Source organism: Eptatretus burgeri, unplaced genomic scaffold (genome assembly GCF_056783735.1).
Source record: "Eptatretus burgeri isolate ZD-2024b unplaced genomic scaffold, Ebu_testis_v1 Ebu_testis_scaffold_937, whole genome shotgun sequence".
NCBI classification, from domain to species: Eukaryota; Metazoa; Chordata; class Myxini; order Myxiniformes; family Myxinidae; genus Eptatretus; species Eptatretus burgeri.
Genome location: NW_028222886.1, coordinates 1 through 25,000, shown reverse-complemented (window position 1 = coordinate 25,000; position 25,000 = coordinate 1). Strand labels below are relative to the sequence as shown.

At 44.4% G+C, this 25,000-nt stretch overlaps 1 protein-coding gene and 1 long non-coding RNA gene across 2 annotated transcripts; one reads left to right on the top strand and one right to left on the bottom strand.

The window, feature by feature from the left end:
• Nucleotides 1-9,346: 9,346 nt before the first annotated feature.
• LOC147006968 (uncharacterized) lies at nucleotides 9,347-11,167 on the bottom strand. Its single transcript, XR_015054502.1, has 3 exons — nucleotides 10,746-11,167; nucleotides 9,618-9,694; nucleotides 9,347-9,529 (listed from the first exon to the last, which is right to left on the bottom strand). It is a non-coding gene; the product is annotated as an uncharacterized LOC147006968 (long non-coding RNA).
• Nucleotides 11,168-11,518: 351 nt separating this feature from the next.
• LOC147006967 (cell surface glycoprotein MUC18-like) lies at nucleotides 11,519-22,458 on the top strand. Its single transcript, XM_085867710.1, has 5 exons — nucleotides 11,519-12,019; nucleotides 15,104-15,219; nucleotides 15,500-15,641; nucleotides 16,442-16,557; nucleotides 22,245-22,458. Exons 1-5 carry the CDS (start codon nucleotides 11,851-11,853, stop codon nucleotides 22,386-22,388), a joined length of 687 nt encoding a protein of 228 aa, XP_085723836.1. The 5' UTR covers nucleotides 11,519-11,850; the 3' UTR covers nucleotides 22,389-22,458.
• The last annotated feature ends 2,542 nt before the right edge of the window (nucleotides 22,459-25,000 follow it).

Here is a 25,000-nt window from a genome sequence, read left to right as displayed (position 1 = left end):
CAAGCGCCCTGACAGAATCAGTCAGCAAGACATGTCAGCAACCCATTGGTGGAGAGCTGCTGCAATCTCTAACGATGGACCAATCATGGGTCCCCGGAGACAGTCCGAGAGGCCCACCCCGAAAGGCAAGAGGAACTGCTTTGTCTGTCTGGGATCTGCTTCGTGAGGAGTGACTCGACGAGCTGTTCCTCCTTGGCCTGGATTCGCATACTGTACCTGGGGAGAAACCAGCTGGAACACACCATAGATCTTGCTCTCCTGTCCCATCGACCTTACAGGGGCTGGACGCGCCGAGGCTGGTGCGTGAGTGGTGCCGACAAAAGGACGTCGTCGCCGCCATCTTGCCACGCGGCGTGCGCGAGCGGTGCCGATAGGAGTACGAGCGCCATCTTGCCATGCTGTGTGCTCGAGTTGGGTGCTCGAATTCGACGACATCGGCTTGTCACGAGCCACATTCGTGCCTTCGACACTTTCCTCTCATCCATGAGACACCACCAAGTCCTCCATGTCTTGTCTGCATGTTGTCCAGCCCTATTTTGCTCGGGCTCCCTTCGAAACCCGTATCCGTAGCTCCCAAGTTAAGAGCGGGTTATGGATTAATTATAACGTTCATGAATGCTTTGCTTGTGTCGTGTTTCCCGATGTGTGCCCAATAAATCTGGCTGATTCATATGAAAGTTGCCGCCTTTAATTTATTCGTGCCGCGCTGAGGAACATTCGCTCGATTTCTATTTAAAACCAAAATGGGCTACGGACTGGCAGACTTCGCTCGGTCTCTGACAAACCCAGTCTGTAGCTGGGGTCTATATCCCTAACTGGTAGGCCCAGGTGTACGTTGGTATGGGGTTCAGAGGCGCGTGACCCGAGACCTGTGCCGAACTGGCCGGCGTTATTACCCCTGAGACGGCGGTGCTGTAAAGCGCCACCGAATCTATAACAATATATCCTGAAATAAAACGGCTGTGTATTCCAAAGACACAGAAGTGTTAATTTTATCTCCAGGTCATACAGAATTCACAGTTCCGATTAAAATAAAATTTTATGAAGAAGGGCGTATCGTTTGTATGACAATAGAACAATGGGGATATGATATTGTCGCGGATTCGCGCCCGCCGGCGTGCGAACGGCCACGTAACTCGAATCGCGGCACGTCGCCCACCGGACGGACAATCCAGTCGTGACCCTCTCGGACTAACGCCGGGAACCAGTCACGGGTGGACCTTTCGGCCTCACCACGATCGTGCCAATCGGCCCCCCGCGTGGGATAGGGTTGCTCGCCAAATTCGACCTACCAAAGTACCCACACGGAGGGTAGACCGGGCGATCGCACTTCGCCGCAGGTCGACTTCGGACACGGGCCACTTTAAGCGACCCGTTCCGTACTATCGGGATAACCGAGCGGTGTTATTCGTCGGCCTCGACGGTTCGATTAATTATCGGGCGTCTTAGCCCACGACCAACCCTTTACGTGAAGCAAGATGGGGATTCAATGAAAGAAATGACGAAGCGAAGCGGGAAAACAGTTCAATAATAAGCACATTTATTTCGCGATGAACGGAAAGCACACATATACAATTCCACCAAAAGCACATGGAAAAGAAGAAGACAAAAAGCAAATGCGACAATGCAGATCTATCCGACTACCGGGCACTCGGCAACACTTATACAATTTTACTTCACAGACGGCGCCGACAACACACATTCCCAAAGCAAAAGAAAAGAGAACCACCCTCCAGGATGAGGGGGTAGGCGGGCCTGGGGCCGAGACCGTGTCGGGCCTACCCGTCTGATGATGAGACGCGGAGCGGTGGTGCCTCAACTCCGCGGGCCTCGCGGACAGTGTCTGGTAGGGGGTGGGAAGGGCCCCCTTTTGTCGCACTATCTCAGCGCGGGGGGAAACAGGAGGGGGTTGCTGATGCTCGGGGAAAGGAGGATTTCACAAAATCGCGGGTCCCGCGACGAGCGTCTCCACCACGACCTCGGTCGCGCCGCCGGCCTTTCTCTCCGCAGTTCCCCGAATCCGACGCGAGCACCCCCTCGTCCGCCTTCGCCGCCGCCGCCTCTCCACAGCTCCGTCCTCTTCACTCCGACTCTGCGAACTCCCAACTGCACTGAACTGCTAACTGCGAACTGCTCTCTTCTCCACTTCCAACTCCGAACTCTTCCTCCTGCGAACTGAACTGCCTCGACTGACGAACGCGGCCCCTTATATCCCCCGTGGCCTCGCTCCTTCATCTTTGACCCTCTGCCTCCGACCTTTCACCTCTCTTGCTGGCTCCCCATTGGCCCGAGGAAAAGTGGGCGTGAATGCTTTTGATCCATGAATTTGCATATAGCGACCGCCCTCCAACACCCTGGAGGCGGGGCCAAATCGCCCCTCGCTCACCGATTGGACGGAACAAAAGTGGGCGTGAGTCGTTTTTGATCCGTTTTTCTGCGGAAAGTCCGCGATGCTTTTGAACACGCTGCTCGGTGCGCGCTCTACACGAGTCCAGCATCGGTGCCCACGAGTGGCGCGAGATGACGGTGATGCGATGGTGGCGAGTTGTGACGGTAAAGGTCGTGGCGGTTGTGGTGAAGCGGCGTTGTGGTTGGTGGTTGTTGTTGTGATGGCTGTTGAGACGTGGTTGGTGGTGGTAATAATGGCGGTTGGTCCAAAATAAAGATAGTAAAAGAAAAACGGCTATCCTGAAGAGTCGCAGCCCTCATGAATGACATTTATTCCCTCTAGACAACGGGTTTGGGCCTAACTACACATATACTTACCGAGATATCTCACCTAAGGGACCTGAATGGTGGTTTGCGAATTTGGTCAACCACAACAATATGAATGATTGAGGGTATTTAGGGTAAATGATGAGTCATTTAAAATTAACCGAGAAGACCTGGAACAATTAAATCAGTCTCGTAAGGAACAATATTATCCACTTGGTGCTGAGAATGGAATGAGTTTTGTTGAAGCACGATTAGCAAACAACAAATAAAAGAATTTAATAAGAGTAAAATCAATAATGGTTTTGCCATAGTTTATATCATGAAAACACAAAGAACAGGATTATATATTGTTGTGGATTTCCGCCACGTCGGCGTGCGGGTGACCGCTTAGCTAATTGCGGCCGCGCTCGCCCACCGAATGTAGCAATCCAGTCGTAGCTTTCCGGATCAACGCCGAAATCCAGCTACGGGTGTGTTTTTAACCACACCGTGGATCAGCCAACTATTCTCTCCATGCGCGACAGGTTGATCGCCGAATTGTCGATGTACCTAAGTATTCGCGCAGACAGAAATTCCGGGCATTTACACTTCAACGGGACCCTTACAGACACGAGCCGCTTAAGCAGCTCACTCCGTTTGCGATTACCGAGCGGTGTATTATCGCGAAGCCCCTTTGGACCCGATTAGCTTATCGGTATTAAAAACCAGCTATTTATTCCGAAAGCAATTACGACACCTCAATGGAGGGAAAGGACGCAACGAGCAGGTAAACATTGAAACAAGGACATTTATTTGTCACACGTATCCATGCAAGCACGTATGCAATCAATGCAGCAATGGGGATAAGTGACAAGACACGAGCAAACAAAGACCTGCAGCCGTTTCTATCTATTATGCACTCAATCACTTAACAGTTTCTACTTAGCGGACACGGCGCCACAACTTTCATACAAAGAAAACCCTAGGAAAGGAAAGGGTAGAACGGGACCCGTAGGCCTTGAATGGTTGCTCGGAGCCAGGATGACCGCAAGGCTCTGAGAGGCCGTGCGGGTTACCTGCCACCCCCGTGGTGACTCGCTGGGCCCTGGTTCGGCGAGCCTCGGTGGCTCTGCCCACACTCCGCGGGACTCCACCCGTGCCTTCAACGGCGCCTCCAACGGCGATCCGGCTGGCGACTCCCATCCGGCTGCAACGGCGCCTCCGACGACCAAGGAGAGAGACCGAGAAGAGGGACTCTCTTTCCACTCGCTGACTGCCAGCTCAACTCAGCACCGAACCCAGACCAGACCTCAGACTCCAACAGACTCCGCTGCACTCCCAGACTGGCTTCTTGTCGTTTCATCCCGGCCTTTTATCGCCCCTGCGCTTCGCCCCTCCCTTTGCGGCGCGCGGGGGAAAAATCCTCGAAGTGTTGTTTTTCTCCGATGTTTTTCTAAACGTTTAGTAACCGTCACTTCTGTTTACCCGTTCTGAGGGGCCCGCCCCAACCGTCAATCCTGTTTACCTGTTCTGAGGGATATCGGGGCGGGAGTTGTTGTCCTTTTTGTTCGTCGATTTGCCATTGTTCGTGGAGATGTCGGCGGTTGTGGAGAAGTTGTTTAGGAGATGATGTTGTCGTGGTTGGCTCTGTGGTGGGGATGGCGTGGTTGTTGAGATGAGATGCGGTTGTTCCAAAATAAAGATAGCAAAAGAATAATACTACCTAAAAGATCACAGCCCGGTTACACGAATAATTTCCCCTTTAGACATCGGTGGGGAAATCTAATCTGAACACACACTTATCGACATAACTGATCTCTGGGAAACCTGAATGGTGTTCTGTGAATTTCCACAACTGTAACAATATTATAAGTAAGGAAATACAAAATGATTTAACTCTGGGAAGATGGGGAGGTATTTCCTGTCATTATATTAATCTGTCATTTATTTCTAATACACAAATGACAGCAAGAAGACTTCAAGAAAATTATCATTTTTGTGTCCAAGAATACCTTCAAGAAAAGGGTATTTGGTATTTTTATAAATATGTTCTACAACATAAGAATGAGGTATTTTCAATAAAAGATTGGCTTTATACTGATGTTCATAAATCAACAACTTTGGATTTAATTAAAATGTTAAATAATGAAAAAAATATAAAGTTAAGAAAACGTAAGGCTCTTTTAGAAATTCAGAAGAAATTTTATTGGTTTCCTGTTGTAAAAAAAATATTTTGGATACAGGAATAACAAGAAATCCTGATGAATATATGTATGATATTCTATGGGGTGAAAGTGATTTAACGATAGTAAGGGATGAGGAAGGAATTGAAGAAACTGAGACAAAGGAGAAGAGAGAGAAGGAGGAGAAGGAGAAGAGAGAGAAGGAAGCAAGGGAGAAGAGAGAGAAGGAGGCAAGGGAGAAGAGAGAGAAGGAGGCAAGGGAGAAGAGAGAGAAGGAGGCAAGGGAGAAGAGAGACAAGGAGGCAAGGGATAAGAGAGAGAGGAGGCAAGGGAGAAAAGAGAGAGAGAGAGAGAGAGAGAGAGAGAGAGAGAGAGAGAGAGAGAGAGAGAGAGAGAGAGAGAGAGAGAGAGCAGGAAGCAAGGTAGAAGATAGAGAAGGAGGAGAAGGAGAGGGAGGAAAGATAGAGAATGGAAACCAGTGAGATTAGAACAAGATTGTGGGTATAACAGAAAATAAATAAATCTCAACACACCGAGGAGGAAAACAAAGAATTGACAAGTCTATTAGAAATATTTGCATCAAGACCATTAACATCGTTTTCCTTGTTGTGATTGACTTTTGTTGAAGTTTTACATTTTTTTTCTTAAATAAATGGAGGAGAGAGTGAAGAAATTTCTCAGGATTCTTTACGTTTTAAAAATTAAGATTCAAATATGCATGTTGGAAACTAAAAAGGTTTTCGCATTCTGTAGGAATTTTTCTCATAAATAAATGAATTATTGTCTCAAATGTAAAAAGAAAACTCATACCAAAAAATCACATATTTTAAAAGTAAAAATAACAGGGTTATACAAAAAGGTACATGTTCGGTGTGTGGCTCTAAAAAGAGTAAATTTATCTCCAAACACAAACGTGGGGGAGATATACAAAAGTTTTTATCAGGAAGTAAATTTACAACAACTGGAATACCAGGGGAATTACATCTACCAGGGTATTCTTTCTGTGTCCAGGGTCCAGGAACAAACTTGAATAAGAGATTTGATGAGGCTGATAATCCTAAACCGTGGGGCGAACCTTTCAATAGGGTTGATGAAGTGTGCATGAGGCACAATATTGATTATGGAAATACCACAACGTTGGAAGAAAAACATGAAGCCGATAGAGAAATGTTGTATAATTTGTCTCTGATACAAAATCCAACCTTGAGAGAAAAAGTTGATAGGTTCATTGTGAAGAAGATGATCAGTGCTAAATTGAAACTTGGGCTTGGAAATTCAAAAAACTTATCGGCTATAATGATGTCATTAAGATTGAAGAGCAATAAGCTGATGAATTACAGAAACCAATAATCACAAAGTTTCATAGAAGGAAGGTTTATTCCAAGGAAGTTTATTATATCTTGTCCACTGATTCAATTGAACTCAATAATGATAAGGGGTACAAGTATGCTTTAACCGTTATTGATTTGAGGAGTATATATGCGTGGGTTGTCCCTTTGAAAAACAAAACCGGGAATACACTCATGTTAGCCTTCCAACAGATATTTAATAAAAGCAAGCGAAAACCTAAAAAATTGTGGACTGATGAGGGTACAGAGATCTACAACAAAACATTTATGAATTTTCTTTAAAATAACAACATTATATTAGACAGCACCTTTAATGAAGGAAAAGCGGTTGTTATTGAGCGATTCAATCGCACTTTAAAAGAGAGACTATATAAAAAATTCACCCAACTCGGTTCTCAACAATGGTTATCTTAAATTCAGGGCATTGTGGATAAGTATAATGATACGATTCACACCTCAACGAATACTAAACCATCAGAAACATTTACAAAATTAGAATATGAAAAAGAGATTAATGTCAGAAAGCCTAAGTTCAAAGTTGCTGATGTAGCAAGAATATACAGGTGGAAATCTCATTTTGAAAAAGGTGACACAAAGCGATGGACAAATGAACTTTTTAAAATTGTTGATGTAATAGATACAGTTCCTTGGACTTATAAGGTATATGATTTGGAAGGGGAAGACATTTTAGGTTCATTTTATTCACAGGAATTACAAAAGACAAAGATAGATTGAATTTTTTTTGATTCTGCCCCTTTTTAAACTCCGCCCACACATGCCCCACCCACACAAGTCCCACCCATGCAATCCCCACCCATGCAAACCCCCACCCACAAAAGCCACATCCACACAATCCCCATACACACAATCCCCATACACACAAGCTCCACACACATAAACCCACTGAGCTCTATAACACCACGAGAGAGTCCACCAGCTACCCTGCACGTTCCTGATTTGTCCTCACCAGACATCCAGCCTGCTATCCATGTTTCGTCCTTTTCACCCAGACTCCCATAAGAGAATGAATAGGAACACGCGATATAGAATTGGATTTGAAGGTATTCCAAAGACATTTTACCAATGTCAACAAATGACAAACATACTTTAGGAGCAACTCAACAAAACTAATAGTCTTCAATTCTATATAATCCAAAATAAGCCTTTATTTTCCATAAAATGCATTCATCAATGATAAAGACATAGCACGTTTACAAGTCCTACTATACACTGCGACCTATCAGAGGCTCTCAGGGTCTCAGAGTGTACAATATTATCATGAGGAAGTCGTAATCTCGATATAACCACAATCTCAAAATACAACCAACTCGGCTAACGGACTCATGTTTATCAATTCGGCGTAAATAAATATTTACTGATTACGGAAGTGAATCAATTTTGTATATTTTCGTCAGACGCGATCTCCAGCCAGTATTTCGTTCTACAACTTGACCGCGTGATGAAACCTAATTTTTGTGTAATGGGTAGCTATGTTTTTGATCAGTATGGTTGAGTGAAATGTGTCCGAGTCCTTCTCATGTGCCTCAAGGGTTTTGAATACTTTCCCAATTACATCACTGATGACCCATGTCGTGATGGCGGCAGGAATTCCTTTTCCGCGGGGTAATGTGGTGGGGCCTGAAGTTCCCAAAATCCGTGGAGCTACAAAATGCCGTCTGGACCCAAGCCTTCGAGGAAAACAGAAACAAACCATCCCAGGGCTGATTATGTGGGCCGGCGGTGTCCTAGTTCTGTAAATTAGTGATAACACATTCAAGGAGCCTCTATAAAGAAGGCTTGTGCTTTTGAAAGTATGGAACTCTTTACGGAATTAGCGTGAAAAGCGCAGTTAAAGGATTAAAACCAGTCAATTCCCACTCACTGCTGTGGATGAAAGCACTAAACATGGATGCTGAGCAGACTCCGCGATGCGGACACAATCACGAGCTGCCGATAACCTCTCCAGTGGTGTTATAGAGCTCGGTGCATAAACCCTACCCCCACACAAGCTCCACCCACAAAAACCACATCCACACAAACCCCACGCACGCAAACACCATCCACATCCATCATATTCACATAATTAGTGATTAGTTCCCCACACACATGTTTATTTAATTTTAAAAAGTTTGCTCCACCCACACAAACCACATCCACACAAACCCCAGACACAAGCTCCACCCACCCACACAAGCCCCATACACACAAGGTCCACCCACCCACACAAGCCCCATACACACAAGGTCCACCCACCCACACAAGCCCCACCCATCCACACAAGCCCCACCCACCCAAACAACCTCCACCCATCCACACAAACCCCAGACACAAGCTCCACCCACCCACACAAGCCCCATACACACAAGGTCCACCCACCCACACAAGCCCCACCCATCCACACAAGCCCCACCCACCCACACAACCTCCACCCATCCACACAAACCACATCCACACAAACCCCAGACACAAGCTCCACCCACCCACACAAGCCCCTTACACACAAGGGCCACCCACCCACACAAGCCCCATACACACAAGGTCCACCCACCCACACAAGCCCCATACACACAAGGTCCACCCATCCACACAAGCCCCACCCACCCACACAAGCTCCACCCATCCACACAAACCCCAGACACAAGCTCCCCCCACCCACACAAGCCCCATACACACAAGGTCCACCCACCCACACAAGCCCCACCCATCCACACAAGCCCCACCCACCCACACAACCTCCACTCATCCACACAAACCACATCCACACAAACCCCAGACATAAGCTCCACCCACCCACACAAGACCCACCCACCCACACAAGCTCCACCCATCCACACAAACCCCATACACAAGCTCCACCCACCCACACAAGCCCCACCCATCCATACAAGCTCCCCCACCCACACAAGCCCCACCCATCCACACAAGCTCCACCCACCCACACAAGCTTCACACACCCACACAAGCCCCACCCCCCTGTGCACCCCCACCTTTGACCCACCACCCCCCTCATCCCACCCCCCACTCTTCCCCACACACACACGGGGAGGGGAGGGGGTGGGATGAGGGGGGTGGTGGGTCGTTGAGGGAGCGCACCTACCCCCTACCCCCCCCTCCCCTTTACATCTCCTTTATTCTTTTCTTGCAATTCAAAATCAGATAATTATAAGGAAAGCAAATATAATTAATCAAGATTGAAAATATTAAACATTTATCATTGGGTAAATATTCAGTTGTGAAAATGGACGATCTTTCCCAGCAGTCTGCTTCAGATGTCTTGTGATTTTGAAACTCAGACACCATTTTCTGTTTTTAAAGGAAGAGTGAAGAACAATTCAGGAATTTAAAGATAATTATATTATGATATTAATAAAATAATAAATATAACATTTACCTGCTGAAGATAGTGTCATGTCAGATTCCTCCAGAAGATTAAGTTGTGTGTTTGATTCATCCAGACAGGTGTTTAAACTGAAAAAATAATAATAATGAGTCAAAGACATAGACACACACACACACATACCACACACGCACACATACACACACATACACAAATATACACACACACATGCCACACATACACACACATATGACACACACACACACACACACATACACACACACACACACACACACATACACACACACACACACACACACTCACACACACACACACACACATACATACACATATACACACACATACACACACATACGCACACACATGCCACACACACACATACATACACACACATATACACACACATATACACATATACACACACACATATACATACACATATACACATATACACACACACATATACATACACATATACACATTTACACACACACATATACACACACACATGAATAAACACACACACACACACACACACACACACCACACACACATACACACATACATGCACAAACACACACACATATACACACACACATATACACATATACACACACACACACACATATACACACACATGCACACACATACACAGACACATACACACACATACATACATACATACACATACATACACACATATACACACACATATACACACAAATATACACATATACACACGTACACATACGTACACATATACACATTTACACACACATATACACACACACACATGAATAAACACACACATGAATAAACACAAACACACACACACATACACACACACATTCATGCACAAACACATACACATGCACACATACACATATACACATATACACACACATACACATACACACAAACACACACACACATACCACACACATGCACAAACACACACACACATACCACACACACACACACACACACACACACACACACACACACACACACACACACACACCAACACACATGCACAAACACACACACATTTACAGACACACACATGCACAAACACACACACATATACATACACACATATACACATATACACACACATACATATACACACACGGAGACAGAGACAGAGCGATAATTCCTGACCTTGGACTCGATTCATTCAAGGTCAGATGACGTGAGAGTAATTTCTTTCCCGTCAACAACAATATCATTCAGTTCATTTGGAAACGAACAAATGTCTTCAAGGAAGTGATTCATTTTTCTCCAATCGTCGTGTAATTCAGATAATTCATTTTCAACATCAGTTATCAACGATGTTGTTATTGGGGACAACCTGTTGAAAAAAAAACATCCAACAATTATAATTATTGGTCGTATAGTGATTTAATTCTGTTTTAAACAAAAAATTATGAATTGTGTTGTGAAATCTCACCCGTCATCTTGTGAAAACAATTGATCCGTAAGGTTGTCGTAATAATCTGAACGCTCCATCTTCGTGATAAAACACAAACGGCACACAAGTTGCTTATTTAAACCAACTTGATGACGTCATGGGAGATTTCACAACAATGGTTTTTCCAGGGTGCGTTCCCCACATCGGAAATGGTCAGAATTTTTTTGGCTTGGTTCGGGCGAGACGTTCTCAAGCAGTCTGACTCATTTTAACACGAAAATGAAACATCTTACTTTGAATGATTTTTGATAAAACCTACGTTTAAAAGCTGTTTTAAGATAAACTTTGTTCTGTTAGTGTTCTGATGATTTAAAATATAATTACGAGAGACAAGGACACAGAATACTTCCTCATTTTCACGGCACGAACTGAAAACACTTAAAACAAAGCTTCCCCATTTTACAAAACCGAATGAGGGATTTACATTTTCCAAAACTGAATGAGGGATTTACATTTTGCAAAACTGAATGAGGGAAAAAGTGAATAAAGGTGATGAATGTAATAGAAAAATTAATTTATTCCCTAAAGTAGAACATGGACAAATATTCATTGTTTCGCTCTTTGAGTGGAATGAAAATATGAAAGGAAAGAAGTGCTTTGATCAGTGTCTCAATTTTACATTTGCTTGTATGGGAGGGGGGAGGAAATCAGTCTCCTATTTTGGGCTTTTGGGTCTTGAGTCGGATAGTTTTCCCCTTTTTCCCCATTCATTGGAATGGCTGCCTCAGAAGCCCCATTTATCCTCCACTCATAGGGGCTATCAAACATAACATATGCACAGAGGAGAGAGATGGGATGTATAAACAGTGTAAGGTTTCTGGATATTGTTTATTTTTAATTCTGCCACCGAAGGTGGACGGAGGTTATGTATTCACCCCTTTTTTGTCTGTCTGTCTGTCTGTCTGTCTGTGCGCAGGATATCTCAAAATGTTGCGGACAGATTTGAACGAAACTTCGTGTACAGGTCGGGTGTGTGATAATGATGAATTGCTTTGTTTTTGGTGAAGATCGGGATTTGGATCCAACATTTTTAAAAGTGTCTTTTCGCCATTGAGAGATCGGGCCAAAAACGTTATTCAGCTCAATATTTCAAAAAGTTGTGTTCGGATTTGGACAATACTTGGTGAATGAGTTGGTAAAGTGACAAGAACAATCCGATTACATTTTGGTTCAGGTCCGGATGCAGATCTGGCCTATCAGCGAGATACAAAACATAAACTGTTCAGCCTGACATAGGTGTGTGCTCGACCAAGTGTCGTTCCCGTTATTCACTGTTTTACCTTCATTGATATCAATGTTTCAGTGAAAGGCAGCGTCCATTTCTTTATTCCTCTATTCTGTTTTGTGGAACAGTACTGGTCACCACCTTTAGTTAATTATAAGCCAACTGATTCATACGTGTTTGTATGTGTGTGTGTGTGGTGTTGGTTGTTATCCCATATGGGGGTTTCAGAAGGTGGAACGGAGTCCTCCCAGGTTTCGAAGTATCCACCTCCATTTCTGGAAGAGATCATGAATCATGGACTAATTTGTGAACTTTTCTTGTTCTCAAAGTTTGGTGCCGAGGGCTCTTTTGAGGATCGTCACTGAACCTCGGACAGTTTCTCGCTGCAGTTGGTTTGTTGTAATGTTGTTTGTAATATGTAATGTTTTCTATGTTTACTCATGAGGGGATCTTGTCGGTCATACGTGAGCGTTACTTCTTTGTTTTCAGTGAATGCTTTTGGTTCACATTTCCATGACTTTTCTGGAACTGGGATATTGAGATATTTGCAGATGTGCCAGTTCATTACTCCACATACCTTGTTGTGCCTGTGGGTGTACAGTTGTTCTGACATGAGGTTTTTACATCCCGAGAGGAGGACGCTCATACTTTCTGTTTCTACCTTGCAGAACCGACACTTGTCCGATTCAGTCCTGCCATCTTCTTAAAGCCGTTGGTATAGTGTCCTTTGGTCTTGGGTATATATAATGATTCGTTCTACATCCCAGTTGTGATGGGCCAAAAGGCCTCAGCATGTGTAAGTTTTTATTCCCGAGATATTATCTTCAAAAAGCCACCAGTCTTGGATAAACCAAAGCAATCGTGATTATGGGAGTATAAAAAAGCAAGCTGGGAACCTATGATGCAGCATCTGCAGAGTAGGGCATGGGATCAAGCCCTAAACACCGGAGATCCTGACGTTGCTTGCAACAACTTTGAGAGAATCATCAAGTCAAGTTTTGAGAAATTCATTCCTCATAGAGATGCCACTGTTCTATCAACACATATACAGTGGTATACTGAGGTTTGCCGAATGGCTGACAAAGCTGTCTGTCTGGCATATAACAATTGGATTATGAGCCCTTGTGCTGTTTGTTTCCCATGATGCTCTTTGATAGGGGCAAGGCAGAACGATCAGAAAATGGAAATGGAGGCTAAAAGACAACACTTCCAGAGGACAAAAGATTGTCTGACCGTTGGAGTAACCAAACTCCGTGATTGGTGGTGGGTCGTGAAGAGGATACAAGGGAAAGGACGACATTCTAGTATCCCAGCCTTGCAGAAGGATGGTCAGACCTTCACCACCTCTCAGGAGAAACTTGACATCAAAGCTGCATTTGATAGAGTATGGCACAAGAGATTGCTGGTTCAAACTTTGACTCACCTGCAAAGAGCACCTTCTTCCAAGTTTGGTCACCCCGCTGCATGATTTCTGCTCTCAATTTAAACCTTTTTGTTGAGTTGACTCTCCCCCACAAAGGTTTTTGGCCAGCTACACATCCATTGAGACCACTTGGTGTGAATGTGTATCTTACTTTTATTGAATAAATACGAGTAGAACACACACCGCGAGGTATCATCACTTTTCGGAAGTTTGTGCTTTCTTCCTCGACTACAACAGTACCAGTTTTGCATATCCTTCTCAGAATATTGTATGCAGCTCCTGCTGAAACAAGAAGTCGTGTTGCAACCTGCAACATGGAGTAACTTCCCTTCCTAAGACTTTGATTTCTATACCGCTTGTCACGTGACATTTCCTTCCCAGGAACCATAGTAATCATCGCACGAAAATGATATCACCACAAGTACTTGTATCGTCCTGATGCAGGTGCAATGTTATTACCTCTGCCACCGAAGGTGAAGGAGGTTGCTTTCACCCCTTTCTCTCTGTCTGTCTGTCTGTCTGTCTGTTTGTCTTCTTGTCTGTGTACAGGATATCTCAAAAAGTTGTGGACAGATTCTGACGAAACTTGGTGTACAAGTTTGGTGTTTGGTAAGGAAGAATTGAATCGATTTTGGTGAAGATCCAAATCCGGATCTGGATACGAGAATTATTTCATTTTTAGAGTGATTCTTCACCGTTGAGAGATCAGGCCAAAAACGATGTCATACTGTCGAGCATGATATTTCAAAAATGTATTGGGCCCGATATGTTCTCATGGATCAGGCATTACGTGGCGGAGGTACGCACTCTGCCAAGTGCCCTTGTAGTTCTGATTGTGTTCCTTACTTTTAAAAATCGAAGATTTTTCAAGTATATCGGTTGGTCTTGTGCGTTATTTCTATATCTCCGTTTGTATATCAATCACCTGCAGGTCGCAATTTTAAACCGATCAATTTTCATCTGATTAACTTCAAATTGGAAGCGGATTTGTATTTCAGGTCACTGAATTCAATCAGCCAATTATTTTTTTGGTCGACATGGGCCAAAAGGTCAGCATTGGCCAAAGGTCAACAACTTAGGTGGGATTTCTAAAATCCTCAATTTTCATCCGATTGACTTGAAATTTGAAGAGGATTTGCATATCAGGTCATTGAATTCAACGGACAAGTTAGAGAGTGAAGCGAGTTTGCTGAGGACAGTGGGAGGTGGAGGAGTATTGTGGTCAAAGCAGGGCAGAAGTTTGGTGCTATCGGACCTCACCCTTGAAAAGGGAAGAGGGGGAGAACAACAGCAAAAAAACTTTTATGCATATGCATTTTGTTCACTGAATGAAAAACCTTACGGCATATGTATCTTGAAGTTAAGGCCGTATTAAATGAGTAACCATCTTATCTGTACAGCGATCGAGAACCTGACAGTGACACCCGGAGGACGTGTGGTCAAGCTTCATGGTGATTCACTGACACTGGAATGCGATAGTTCCTCATCACAAACGCCAGTGTACATCTGGACCAAGGTATGCATGGGAGATTAGGAAGTGATATAAGAGTGAATTGTAAAAACGGATTTTTCATGAAAGATAATGCTCACCTGGGGAGGCAGTAGGACTTCGTAGTACTTTTAAGGATGATAAAACAATGAAGTTTAAACAAATCTTGGTTCAGGAGTATTTAGAATTTCGATCAAATTTAGAATAGAACGTGAAATTTAGAATTTCGATCAAGCCAATTTTAACTGCTTATCCGAAAAATATATCTATTTTTTTCTTTCCTTTTGGACGTCTCCCTCCCATGTAGGACAACAATAAAGTGGGAGAAGGCATGGTGCTGACATTGAACTCCATCAATTATGATCAATCGGGCACTTACCAGTGTGAAGTCACGGTACCCTCAGTTCCGGGTCTGGAAAAGGAAGTCAAGGTGGATGTTCAGGTTGAAGGTACATAAGTCAACCACCTTATGATGTTATTTATTTTATTTAAGAGTACATTGTTTCTGCCACAGTTTACTGAGGACCACTCTTCGATTCTGCATTCTGATTCTGATTTCCATAACTCTATGTTTTTTTCCTTTTGTTAATCATCAAAGGAGACCATCATATCGTGGTACTCTGTTCAAAGGGTAGACTTCTTGAAAGGGCTATTAACCAAGGGGTAGATTGTTTTTTAAAGTGGACATTAATCCAGCTGTCCTGCCGAATAACATTCACTTGTGGCCATTTAAGTTTTTGTGATATTTTTTGAAAAAGTCCATCGTGTGCCTGCACCTCGGCTAGATTTTAAATTCCTGATCAGAGTTAAAATTCCTGCCTAACTGATGAGCGGCACGGCATCACAGCATAGCTGTGATACCAAATGCGATGCTGGGTACAAGCTGCGCATATGAGGGACAGACACAGAGATACGGACATAAAGAGACATACAGGCAAACACAGAAAACACAGATACAGTTCTAGAATACAGATAGACACACTGACTCTGTCCAAACTTCTTGTTTAGTATTAGCTGTGGAATTGCGACAACTTGTAGTACGCGACAATACTGGAAACTGGATGTGGCACAGGCATGATGGGACAAATGTCCATCATTTCTACCTTAAATATAGTTTTTATAGCTTGTGATTCGTAAAAGGTGAACTCATACAAATTTAGATAGCTGTTTCCAACATAAAACAAGTACAGTATGAGGTACTCCCATATTCTTATCTTTCTACCAAAATGAATAAATATTTGTATTGCAGGAAAGCCAGAGGTTTTCCTAAAAATGACCAAGAGCAGTGCGAAAGGCATTAATTTTGAGTGCATGGCCAAAGGATACCCCACACCAAAGATCTCTTGGAATGTTGAACAGTTACCTGTGAGTATGCACTCCAGAATGTGTCTCATTATTAACCATCTTGTTCACTGCACAATGGATGCTTTACATCGCGATTTCTATTGACTTTTAGTGATGGTACTGCTGTTATTGGTGTTCAATTACGCTCATGCAAGTGTGTTGATATTTTATTTTGACAACCAAAATTCAGGATTTTTAGGGTTCAAAGCCATTACATTGTGGAACCACAATGCAATCGAAACCTTCAGGGTTTGCTGTTTGTTTGTTTGTTCAACTTATTCAATTGAAAACAAATATGAACCGATATTAAATAATATGAACCGATTTTTAAAAATATAAACCGATGCTCAATAATATGAACCGATCCAGACATCCATTGGGACCATGCTCTGTGCAGTGTTGGTGCTGCCTAAGCAGTCTCCTTGGCTATTGGGCACAATCCTGGACGGGCCGCCACTCTGACACAGGATACCAGCAAGCTGGCACTCATTTTGCTGACCTCAGAAGGATGACAGGTAGAGTCAACCCCACCTGGTATTAATTCAACAGCTGAGTGAGATTTGAACTCAGGATCCTGGGATCCCAAGCCCACCACCATAAAATATGAACCGATTTTCAACAATATGAACCGATGTTCAATAATATGAACCGATTGTAAATAATATGAACCGATTTTCAATAATATGAACCGATGTTCAATAACGTGAACCAATTTTCAAGCATACGAACCAATGTTCAACAACATGAACCAATGTTCAATAATATGAACCGATCGTCAATAATATGAACCAATTTTCAAGAATCTGAACTGATGTTCAATAACATGAACCATTTTTCAATAATATGAACCGATGTTCAATAATATGAACCGGTTTTCAATAACATGAACCAATTTTCAAGAATATGAACCGATGTTCAATAATATGAACCAATTTTCAAGAATATGAACCGATGTTCAATAACATGAACCAATTTTCAAAAATATGAACCTATGTTCAATAACATGAACCAAATTTCAATAATATGAACCGGTATTCAATAATATGAACCGGTTTTCAATAATATGAACCGATGTTCAATAACATGAACCAGTTTTCAATAATATGAACCGATGTTCAATAATATGAACCGGTTTTCAATAACATGAACCAATTTTCAAGAATATGAACCGATGTTCAATAATATGAACCGATTTTCAAGAATATGAACCGATGTTCAATAACATGAACCAATTTTCAATAATATGAACCGATGTTCAATGACATGAACCAATTTTCAATAATATGAACCGATATTCAATAATATGAACCAATGTTCAATAATATGAACCGATATTCAATAATATGAACCGATATTCAATAATATGAACCGGTTTTCAATAATATGAACCGATGTTCAATAACATGAACCAGTTTTAAATAATATGAACCGATGTTCAATAATATGAACCGGTTTTCAATAACATGAACCAATTTTCAAGAATATGAACCGATGTTCAATAATATGAACCGATTTTCAAGAATATGAACCGATGTTCAATAACATGAACCAATTTTCAATAATATGAACCGATGTTCAATGACATGAACCAATTTTCAATAATATGAACCGATATTCAATAATATTGTTATGGTTACCAGATTCGCAAACCACCATTCAGGTCCCTTAGGTGAGGTATCTCGGTAAGTGCATGTGTAGTTAGGCCCAAACCCGTTGTCTAGTGGGAATACATGTCATTTATACGTGCTGCGACTCTTCAGGATAGCCGTTTTTCTTTTACTATCTTTATTTTGGACCAACCGCCATGATCACAACCACAACATCAACCACCGACCACAACCACCGCTTCACCACAACCGCCACGACCTTCACGCACACCTCACAACCGTAGCATCGCCACCGTTCTTGCCCCGCTGTGGGTACCGGTGTTGGACTCATGCAGAACGCGCGTCGAACAGCGTGTACAAAACCACGGATTTTCTGCTTCAAAAACGGATCAAAAACGACACACGCCCACTTTTTGCCGTCCAATCGGTGAGCGAGGGGCGATTTGGCCCCGCCTCCAGAACGATCGATATATGCAAATTTGTGGATCAAAAAGCCTTCACGCCCACTTTTTCTCGGGCCAATGGGGAGCGAGGTGAAAGGTCAAAGGGAGGGGGTCAAAGGCGAAGTTACGGGGGGATAAAAGGACGGTGTTCGTCAGTCAGAAGAGAGTCGCAAACGAGAACGAAAGAAGTCTGGAGCCCGAAGCCTGCAGTGGCTGGAGAAGCAGAAGAGAGTCGGACGAGGGGGTGCTCGCGTCGGTGCCAGGAGCTGCACGCCCGAGGGAGGCCGGCAGCGCGACCTGGCCGAGGTGGAGACGCACACCAGGGATAATAAAGATCCTCTATACCCCGAGCATCAGCAACCCCCCCTCCTGTTTCCCCCCGCGCTGAGATAGTGCGACCAAGGGGGCCCCCGTTCCCACCCCCTGCCAGGCACTGTCCACGAGGCCCGCGGGTTGCGGGGCCATCGCCGCTCCGCGTCTCATCACCAGACGGGTAGGCCCGACCCGGTCTCGGCCTCAGGCCTGCCTCATTCTTGAGGGTATTTCTTTTCCTCGGTTTTGGGTATGTGTTGTCGGCGCCGTCTGTGAAGTAGAATTGTATAAGTGTTGCCGTGTGCTCGGTAGTCGGTATTAGCTCTGCACTGTGTTTTCACTTTTATGTTTGCTTTTTATGTAAATGGAATTGTGTTTTCTTTTTTTGTGTGCATTTGGTGGAATTGTATTTGTGTGCTTTCCGTTCGTCGCGAATAAATGTGCTTTATTGTTGAACTGTTTCCCGCTTCGCTTCGTCTTTTCCTCCATTGAATCCCCATCTTGCTTCACGTAAAGGGTTGGTAGTGGGCTGAATACGCCCGATAATTAATCGAACCGTCGAGGTCGACGATAACACCGCTCGGTTATTCTGATAGTACGGAACGGGTCGCTTAAGTGGCCCGTGTCCGAAGTCGACCTGCGGCGAGGTGCGATCGCCCGGTCTACCCTCCGCGTGGGTACTTAGGTAGTTCGAATTTGGCGAGCAACCCTATCCCACGCGGGGGCTGATTGGCTCGATCGCGGTGAGACCGAAAGGTCCACCCGTGACTGGTTCCCGGCGTTAGTCCGAGAGGGTCACGACTGGATTGTCCGTCCGGTGGGCGACGTGCCGCGATTCGAGTTACGTGGCCATCGCACGCCGGCGGGCGCGAAATCCGCAACAATATGAATCGGTTTTCAATAATATGAACCAATGTTCAATAATATGAACCGATGTTCAATAACATGAACCGATTTTCAAGAATATGAACCGATGTTCAATAACATGCACCAATTTTCAATAATATGAACCAATGTTCAATAATATGAACCGATATTCATTAATATGAACCGATTTTCAAGAATATGAACCGATGTTCAATAACATGCACCAATTTTCAATAATATGAACCGATTTTCAATAATATGAACCGATGTTCAATAATATGAACCGATGTTCAATGACATGAACCAATTTTCAATAATATGAACCGATATTCAATAATATGAATCGGTTTTCAATAATATGAACCAATGTTCAATAATATGAACCGATGTTCAATAACATGAACCGATTTTCAAGAATATGAACCCGATATTCATTAATATGAACCGATTTTCAAGAATATGAACCGATGTTCAATAACATGAACCAATTTTCAATAATATGAACCGATTTTCAAGAATATGAACCCGATATTCATTAATATGAACCGATTTTCAAGAATATGAACCGATGTTCAATAACATGCACCAATTTTCAATAATATGAACCGATTTTCAATAATATGAACCGATGTTCAATAATATGAACCGATGTTCAATGACATGAACCAATTTTCAATAATATGAACCGATATTCAATAATATGAATCGGTTTTCAATAATATGAACCAATGTTCAATAATATGAACCGATGTTCAATAACATGAACCGATTTTCAAGAATATGAACCGATATTCATTAATATGAACCGATTTTCAAGAATATGAACCGATGTTCAATAACATGAACCAATTTTCAATAATATGAACCGATTTTCAATAATATGAACCGATGTTCAATAATATGAACCGATGTTCAACAACATGAACCGATTTTCAATAATATGAACCGATGTTCAATAATATGCACTGATGTTCAATAATATGAACCGATGTTCAACAACATGAACCGATTTTCAATAATATGAACCGATGTTCAATAATATGCACCGATGTTCAATAATATGCACCAATGTTGAAAAATATGAACCGATTTTCAATAATTTTAACGCTCAACATTATGAACCAATGTTCAATAACATGAACTGATTTTCAATTGTTAAAATGATTTGCATTATACAATATGTGTTTATGCTCAATTAGTCTTTCCTGCAAAATGTTCATTGAGGGAGTTTCATTCCACTCTAGAAGGAATTTGAATATGAATTGGAGTCAAATATCACTCAAATAGTGCAATATCTGGATGGTAAATTACTATCCATTTGCTTATGGATTTACAACATTTTGTCATGTGCCCGAGTGCTGATTGACAAGCGGCCAACACACAGCTCTCTGAGCTCAGATAGCAAAACAGTTATTACTTACCCGATGTTACATCAATGGAAATTTGCATATATAATTTGCCGATTTTAATGCTAATGAGCACCAAGAGTGACACCACATGGTATAAAAGAATGACTAAGCAACTTAATGATATTGAAGATGATAATAATAGGAAGCCACAGACAATACATGACGAGGTCAAAACGAAGAAAACGAGAAAGCTTCTCAAAATGGAAAGCCCATTTGATGACAACAGCTCAAATGGTGAAAAATGCATGGGCTGACCACACACACACACACACACACACACACACACACACACACACACACACAAACACACACACACACACACACACACACGCACCAATGCAAAGCCTCACCTCCCGCTGTGCAGGGGACGGGATAACAAAGGGTGAAATCAACAGATCGTTGATTGTGGTACAGAAACCGCTGTGGGAATCGAGTAGAAACTAACATTTCGGCAATGAGTCTTTCATCGCAGCAAAAACCCTTTTTTCATCCTTTACCCTTTTTGCTCTGAAACATCAACTTCTTCTTGCTACCCATGGCGGTTACCATACCACAAGGCTCAATCAACAGTCTGTTGGTTTCATTCATTGTTCTACCTAACCACTGATGCAGATCCACACGAGCCTTCGTAAGTGAAATGAGTTTTTCATCAATGGAGCCTTTAAAGAAGAAGTAGTGCAAGTAGTGTCGATAATAATCAGCTTTTCCATTCGCCAAGTTTCCATCAAGTGACTATACTTACAAAGAAATAGGTCAAGTTTTGTGGAATTTCTTGCTTTGACCATCTTGAAATGAGGCAGCTTCGACTGTCGGATAATGTTTGTCTCTAAGCTTCCACAAGTTGTCTTTTTTTCATTTTTCATGACTTCATCTTCAGTCTTAACGTCAGTATTTTCTTTCTTGTGGTAAATAATACAAGACTGGTACTTTTATAAGACATACAGTATGTAATGGGTGAGACTTCATCTTCTGAACTAAAAACTAGCAACCTTTCAAAAGGTACAATTTTAATGATTTGAAAGAGTTAACACAAAAACACTAACTTGTGTTTCATGTCTTTTTTTAATCAGAAAGAGGAAAAGAAATCAGACTTTGAGGTTCTCAGTTCGCTTGCATTGCCCCAAAAGGATGCTCCACCTCATGTGACCTGCACTGCTTCAAACAAGTTTGGGCAGTCAAGCCAGGATAGCTCCGGTAGGTTTGGCAGTATATAGTGTTGCGAATCTGGAAGCCATGACAACTCAACATACAAGTCCTATAGAACAGTTATATCGGTAATATGTGTTTTTAGTTAGGGTCCCCATCCCTCGTTTAATGGGTGAATAAATGTACTTGTGCTGTGAGTTACTTTGATAGTCAGGGTTATCTTTTATTTTTAAATCCCCATCAACTACAACAACATGCCTTCACCTCGCTTCCTCACACCGACGCCATTGTCTGCGTGTGTCGGCACGTACGTGGGTGGAGTTCAAGGAGGAGCCTCGCGGCGGCCCTCGACCAATCAACATGCTCCGGGTGGGGTGGCCACCGCTCAGCCAATCAGACCCCGCTGCGGTGAGAAAAGCGGTCTGCGTGACGTCACCATGCCCCTGGGCCAATCGACGGACTTGCCGCTCGTTTTGGCCAATGACAGGGCGATGAGCAATTCTGCATGCCAAAACCGTCCAGTGAGGGAGAGCGGGGATGGTGGAGGCGCCCCCCCCCCCAAGACAGGGTGAATAAGGGTGCGGCGCGATCGGACCACGAGAGCTTGAGCTTGAGAGATTTTTCCTCCAAAAGAACCGCACGGGGTGCGCGCCGTCGCTCTGTCGGGGAACTTGCGAATGTTTGAGATAGTTGATGACCATCGAGCAGGCAAGGTTGTGGTCAATCTGACGGGGAAGGTTGAACAAGCGTGGAGTTATCAGCCCTCGCTTTGACGTTCAACTCAAAGACTTGGAGAAGTGGCAAAGAAACCCTCTGCCTTCTCGACAGTTTGGGATACAGAGGAGAGGTTTGGTTGTCGGCACGAGCGCAGAGCGCAGCTCTGGAGGGTGATCGCGGCTTGCTGGTTTCTGGATTCTGATGGCGGCTTGCTGATGCCTGGATTCTGCTCGCCTCTCACTGGTGTCTGGATTCTGCTCGCGGCTCGCTGGTTTCTGGATTCTACTCGCGGCTCGCTGGTTTCTGGATTCTGCTCGCCTCTCGCTGGTTTCTGGATTCTGCTCGCCTCTCGCTGGTGTCTGGATTCTGCTCGCCTCTCGCTGGTGTCTGGATTCTGCTCGCCTCTCGCCGGTGTCTGGATTCTGCTCGCCTCTCGGTGTCTGGATTCTGCTCGCCTCTCGCTGGTTTCTGGATTCTGCTCGCCTCTCGCTGGTGTCTGGATTTTGCTCGCCTCTCGCTGGTGTCTGGATTCTGATCACGGCTCGCTGGTGTCTGGATTCTGCTCGCCTCTCGCCGGTGTCTAGATTCTGCTCGCCTCTCGCCGGTGTCTGGATTCTGCTCGCCTCTCGCTGGTGTCTGGATTCTGCTCGCCTCTCGCTGGTTTCTGGATTCTGCTCGCCTCTCGCTGGTTTCTGGATTCTACTCGCGGCTCACTGGTTTCTGGATTCTGCTCCCCTCTCGCTGGTTTCTGGATTCTGCTCGCCTCTCGCTGGTGTCTGGATCCTGCTCGCCTCTCGCTGGTTTCTGGATTCTGCTCGCCTCTCGCTGGTTTCTGGATTCTGCCCTCGGCTCGCTGGTGTATGGATTCTGCTCGCGGCTCGTTGGTGTCTGGATTCTGCTCGCGGCTCGCTGGTTTCTGGATTCTGCTCGCCTCTCGCTGGTGTCTAAATTCTGCTCGCCTCTCGCTGGTGTCTGGATTCTGATCACGGCTCGCTGGTGTCTGGATTCTGCTCGCGGCTCGCTGGTTTCTGGATTCTGCTTGCGGCTCGCTGGTGTCTGGATTCTGCTCGCGGCTCGCTGGTTTCTGGATTCTGCTCGCGGCTCGCTAGTGTCTGGATTCTGCTCGCGGCTCGCTGGTTTCTGGATTCTGCTCGCCTCTCGCTGGTGTCTGAATTCTGCTCGTCTATCGCTGGTGTCTGGATTCTGATCGCGGCTCGCTGGTTTCTGGATTCTGCTCGCCTCTTGCTGGTGTCTGGATTCTGCTCGCCTCTCGCTGGTTTCTGGATTCTGCTCGCCTCTCGCTGGTGTCTGGATTCTGCTCGCGGCTCGCTGCTTTCTGGATTCTGCTCGCCTCTCGCTGGTATCTGGATTCTGCTCGCCTCTCGCTGGTATCTGGATTCTGCTCGCCTCTCGCTGGTGTCTGGATTCTGCTCGCAGCTCGCTGGTTTCTGGATTCTGCTCGCCTCTCGCTGGTGTCTGGATTCTGATCGCGGCTCGCTGGTTTCTGGATTCTACTCGCGGCTCGCTGGTGTCTGGATTCTGATCGTGGCTCGCTGGTGTCTGGATTCTGATCACGGCTCGCTGGTGTCTGGATTCTGATCGCGGCTCGCTGGTGTCTGGATTCTGCTCGCCTCTCGCTGGTGTCTGGATTCTGCTCGCCTCTCGCTGGTGTCTGGATTCTGATTGCGGCTCGCTGGTGTCTGGATTCTGATCGCGGCTCGCTGGTGTCTGGATTCTGATCGCGGCTCGCTGGTGTCTGGATTCTTATGGCGGCTTGCTGGTGTCTGGATTCTCTTCGCGGCTCGCTGGTGTCTGGATTCTTATGGCGGCTCGCTGGTGTCTGGATTCTGCTCGCGGCTCGCTGGTGTCTGGATTCTTATGGCGGCTCGCTGGTGTCTGGATTCTGATTGCGGCTCGCTGGTGTCTGGATTCTGCTCGCCTCTCGCTGGTTTCTGGATTCTGC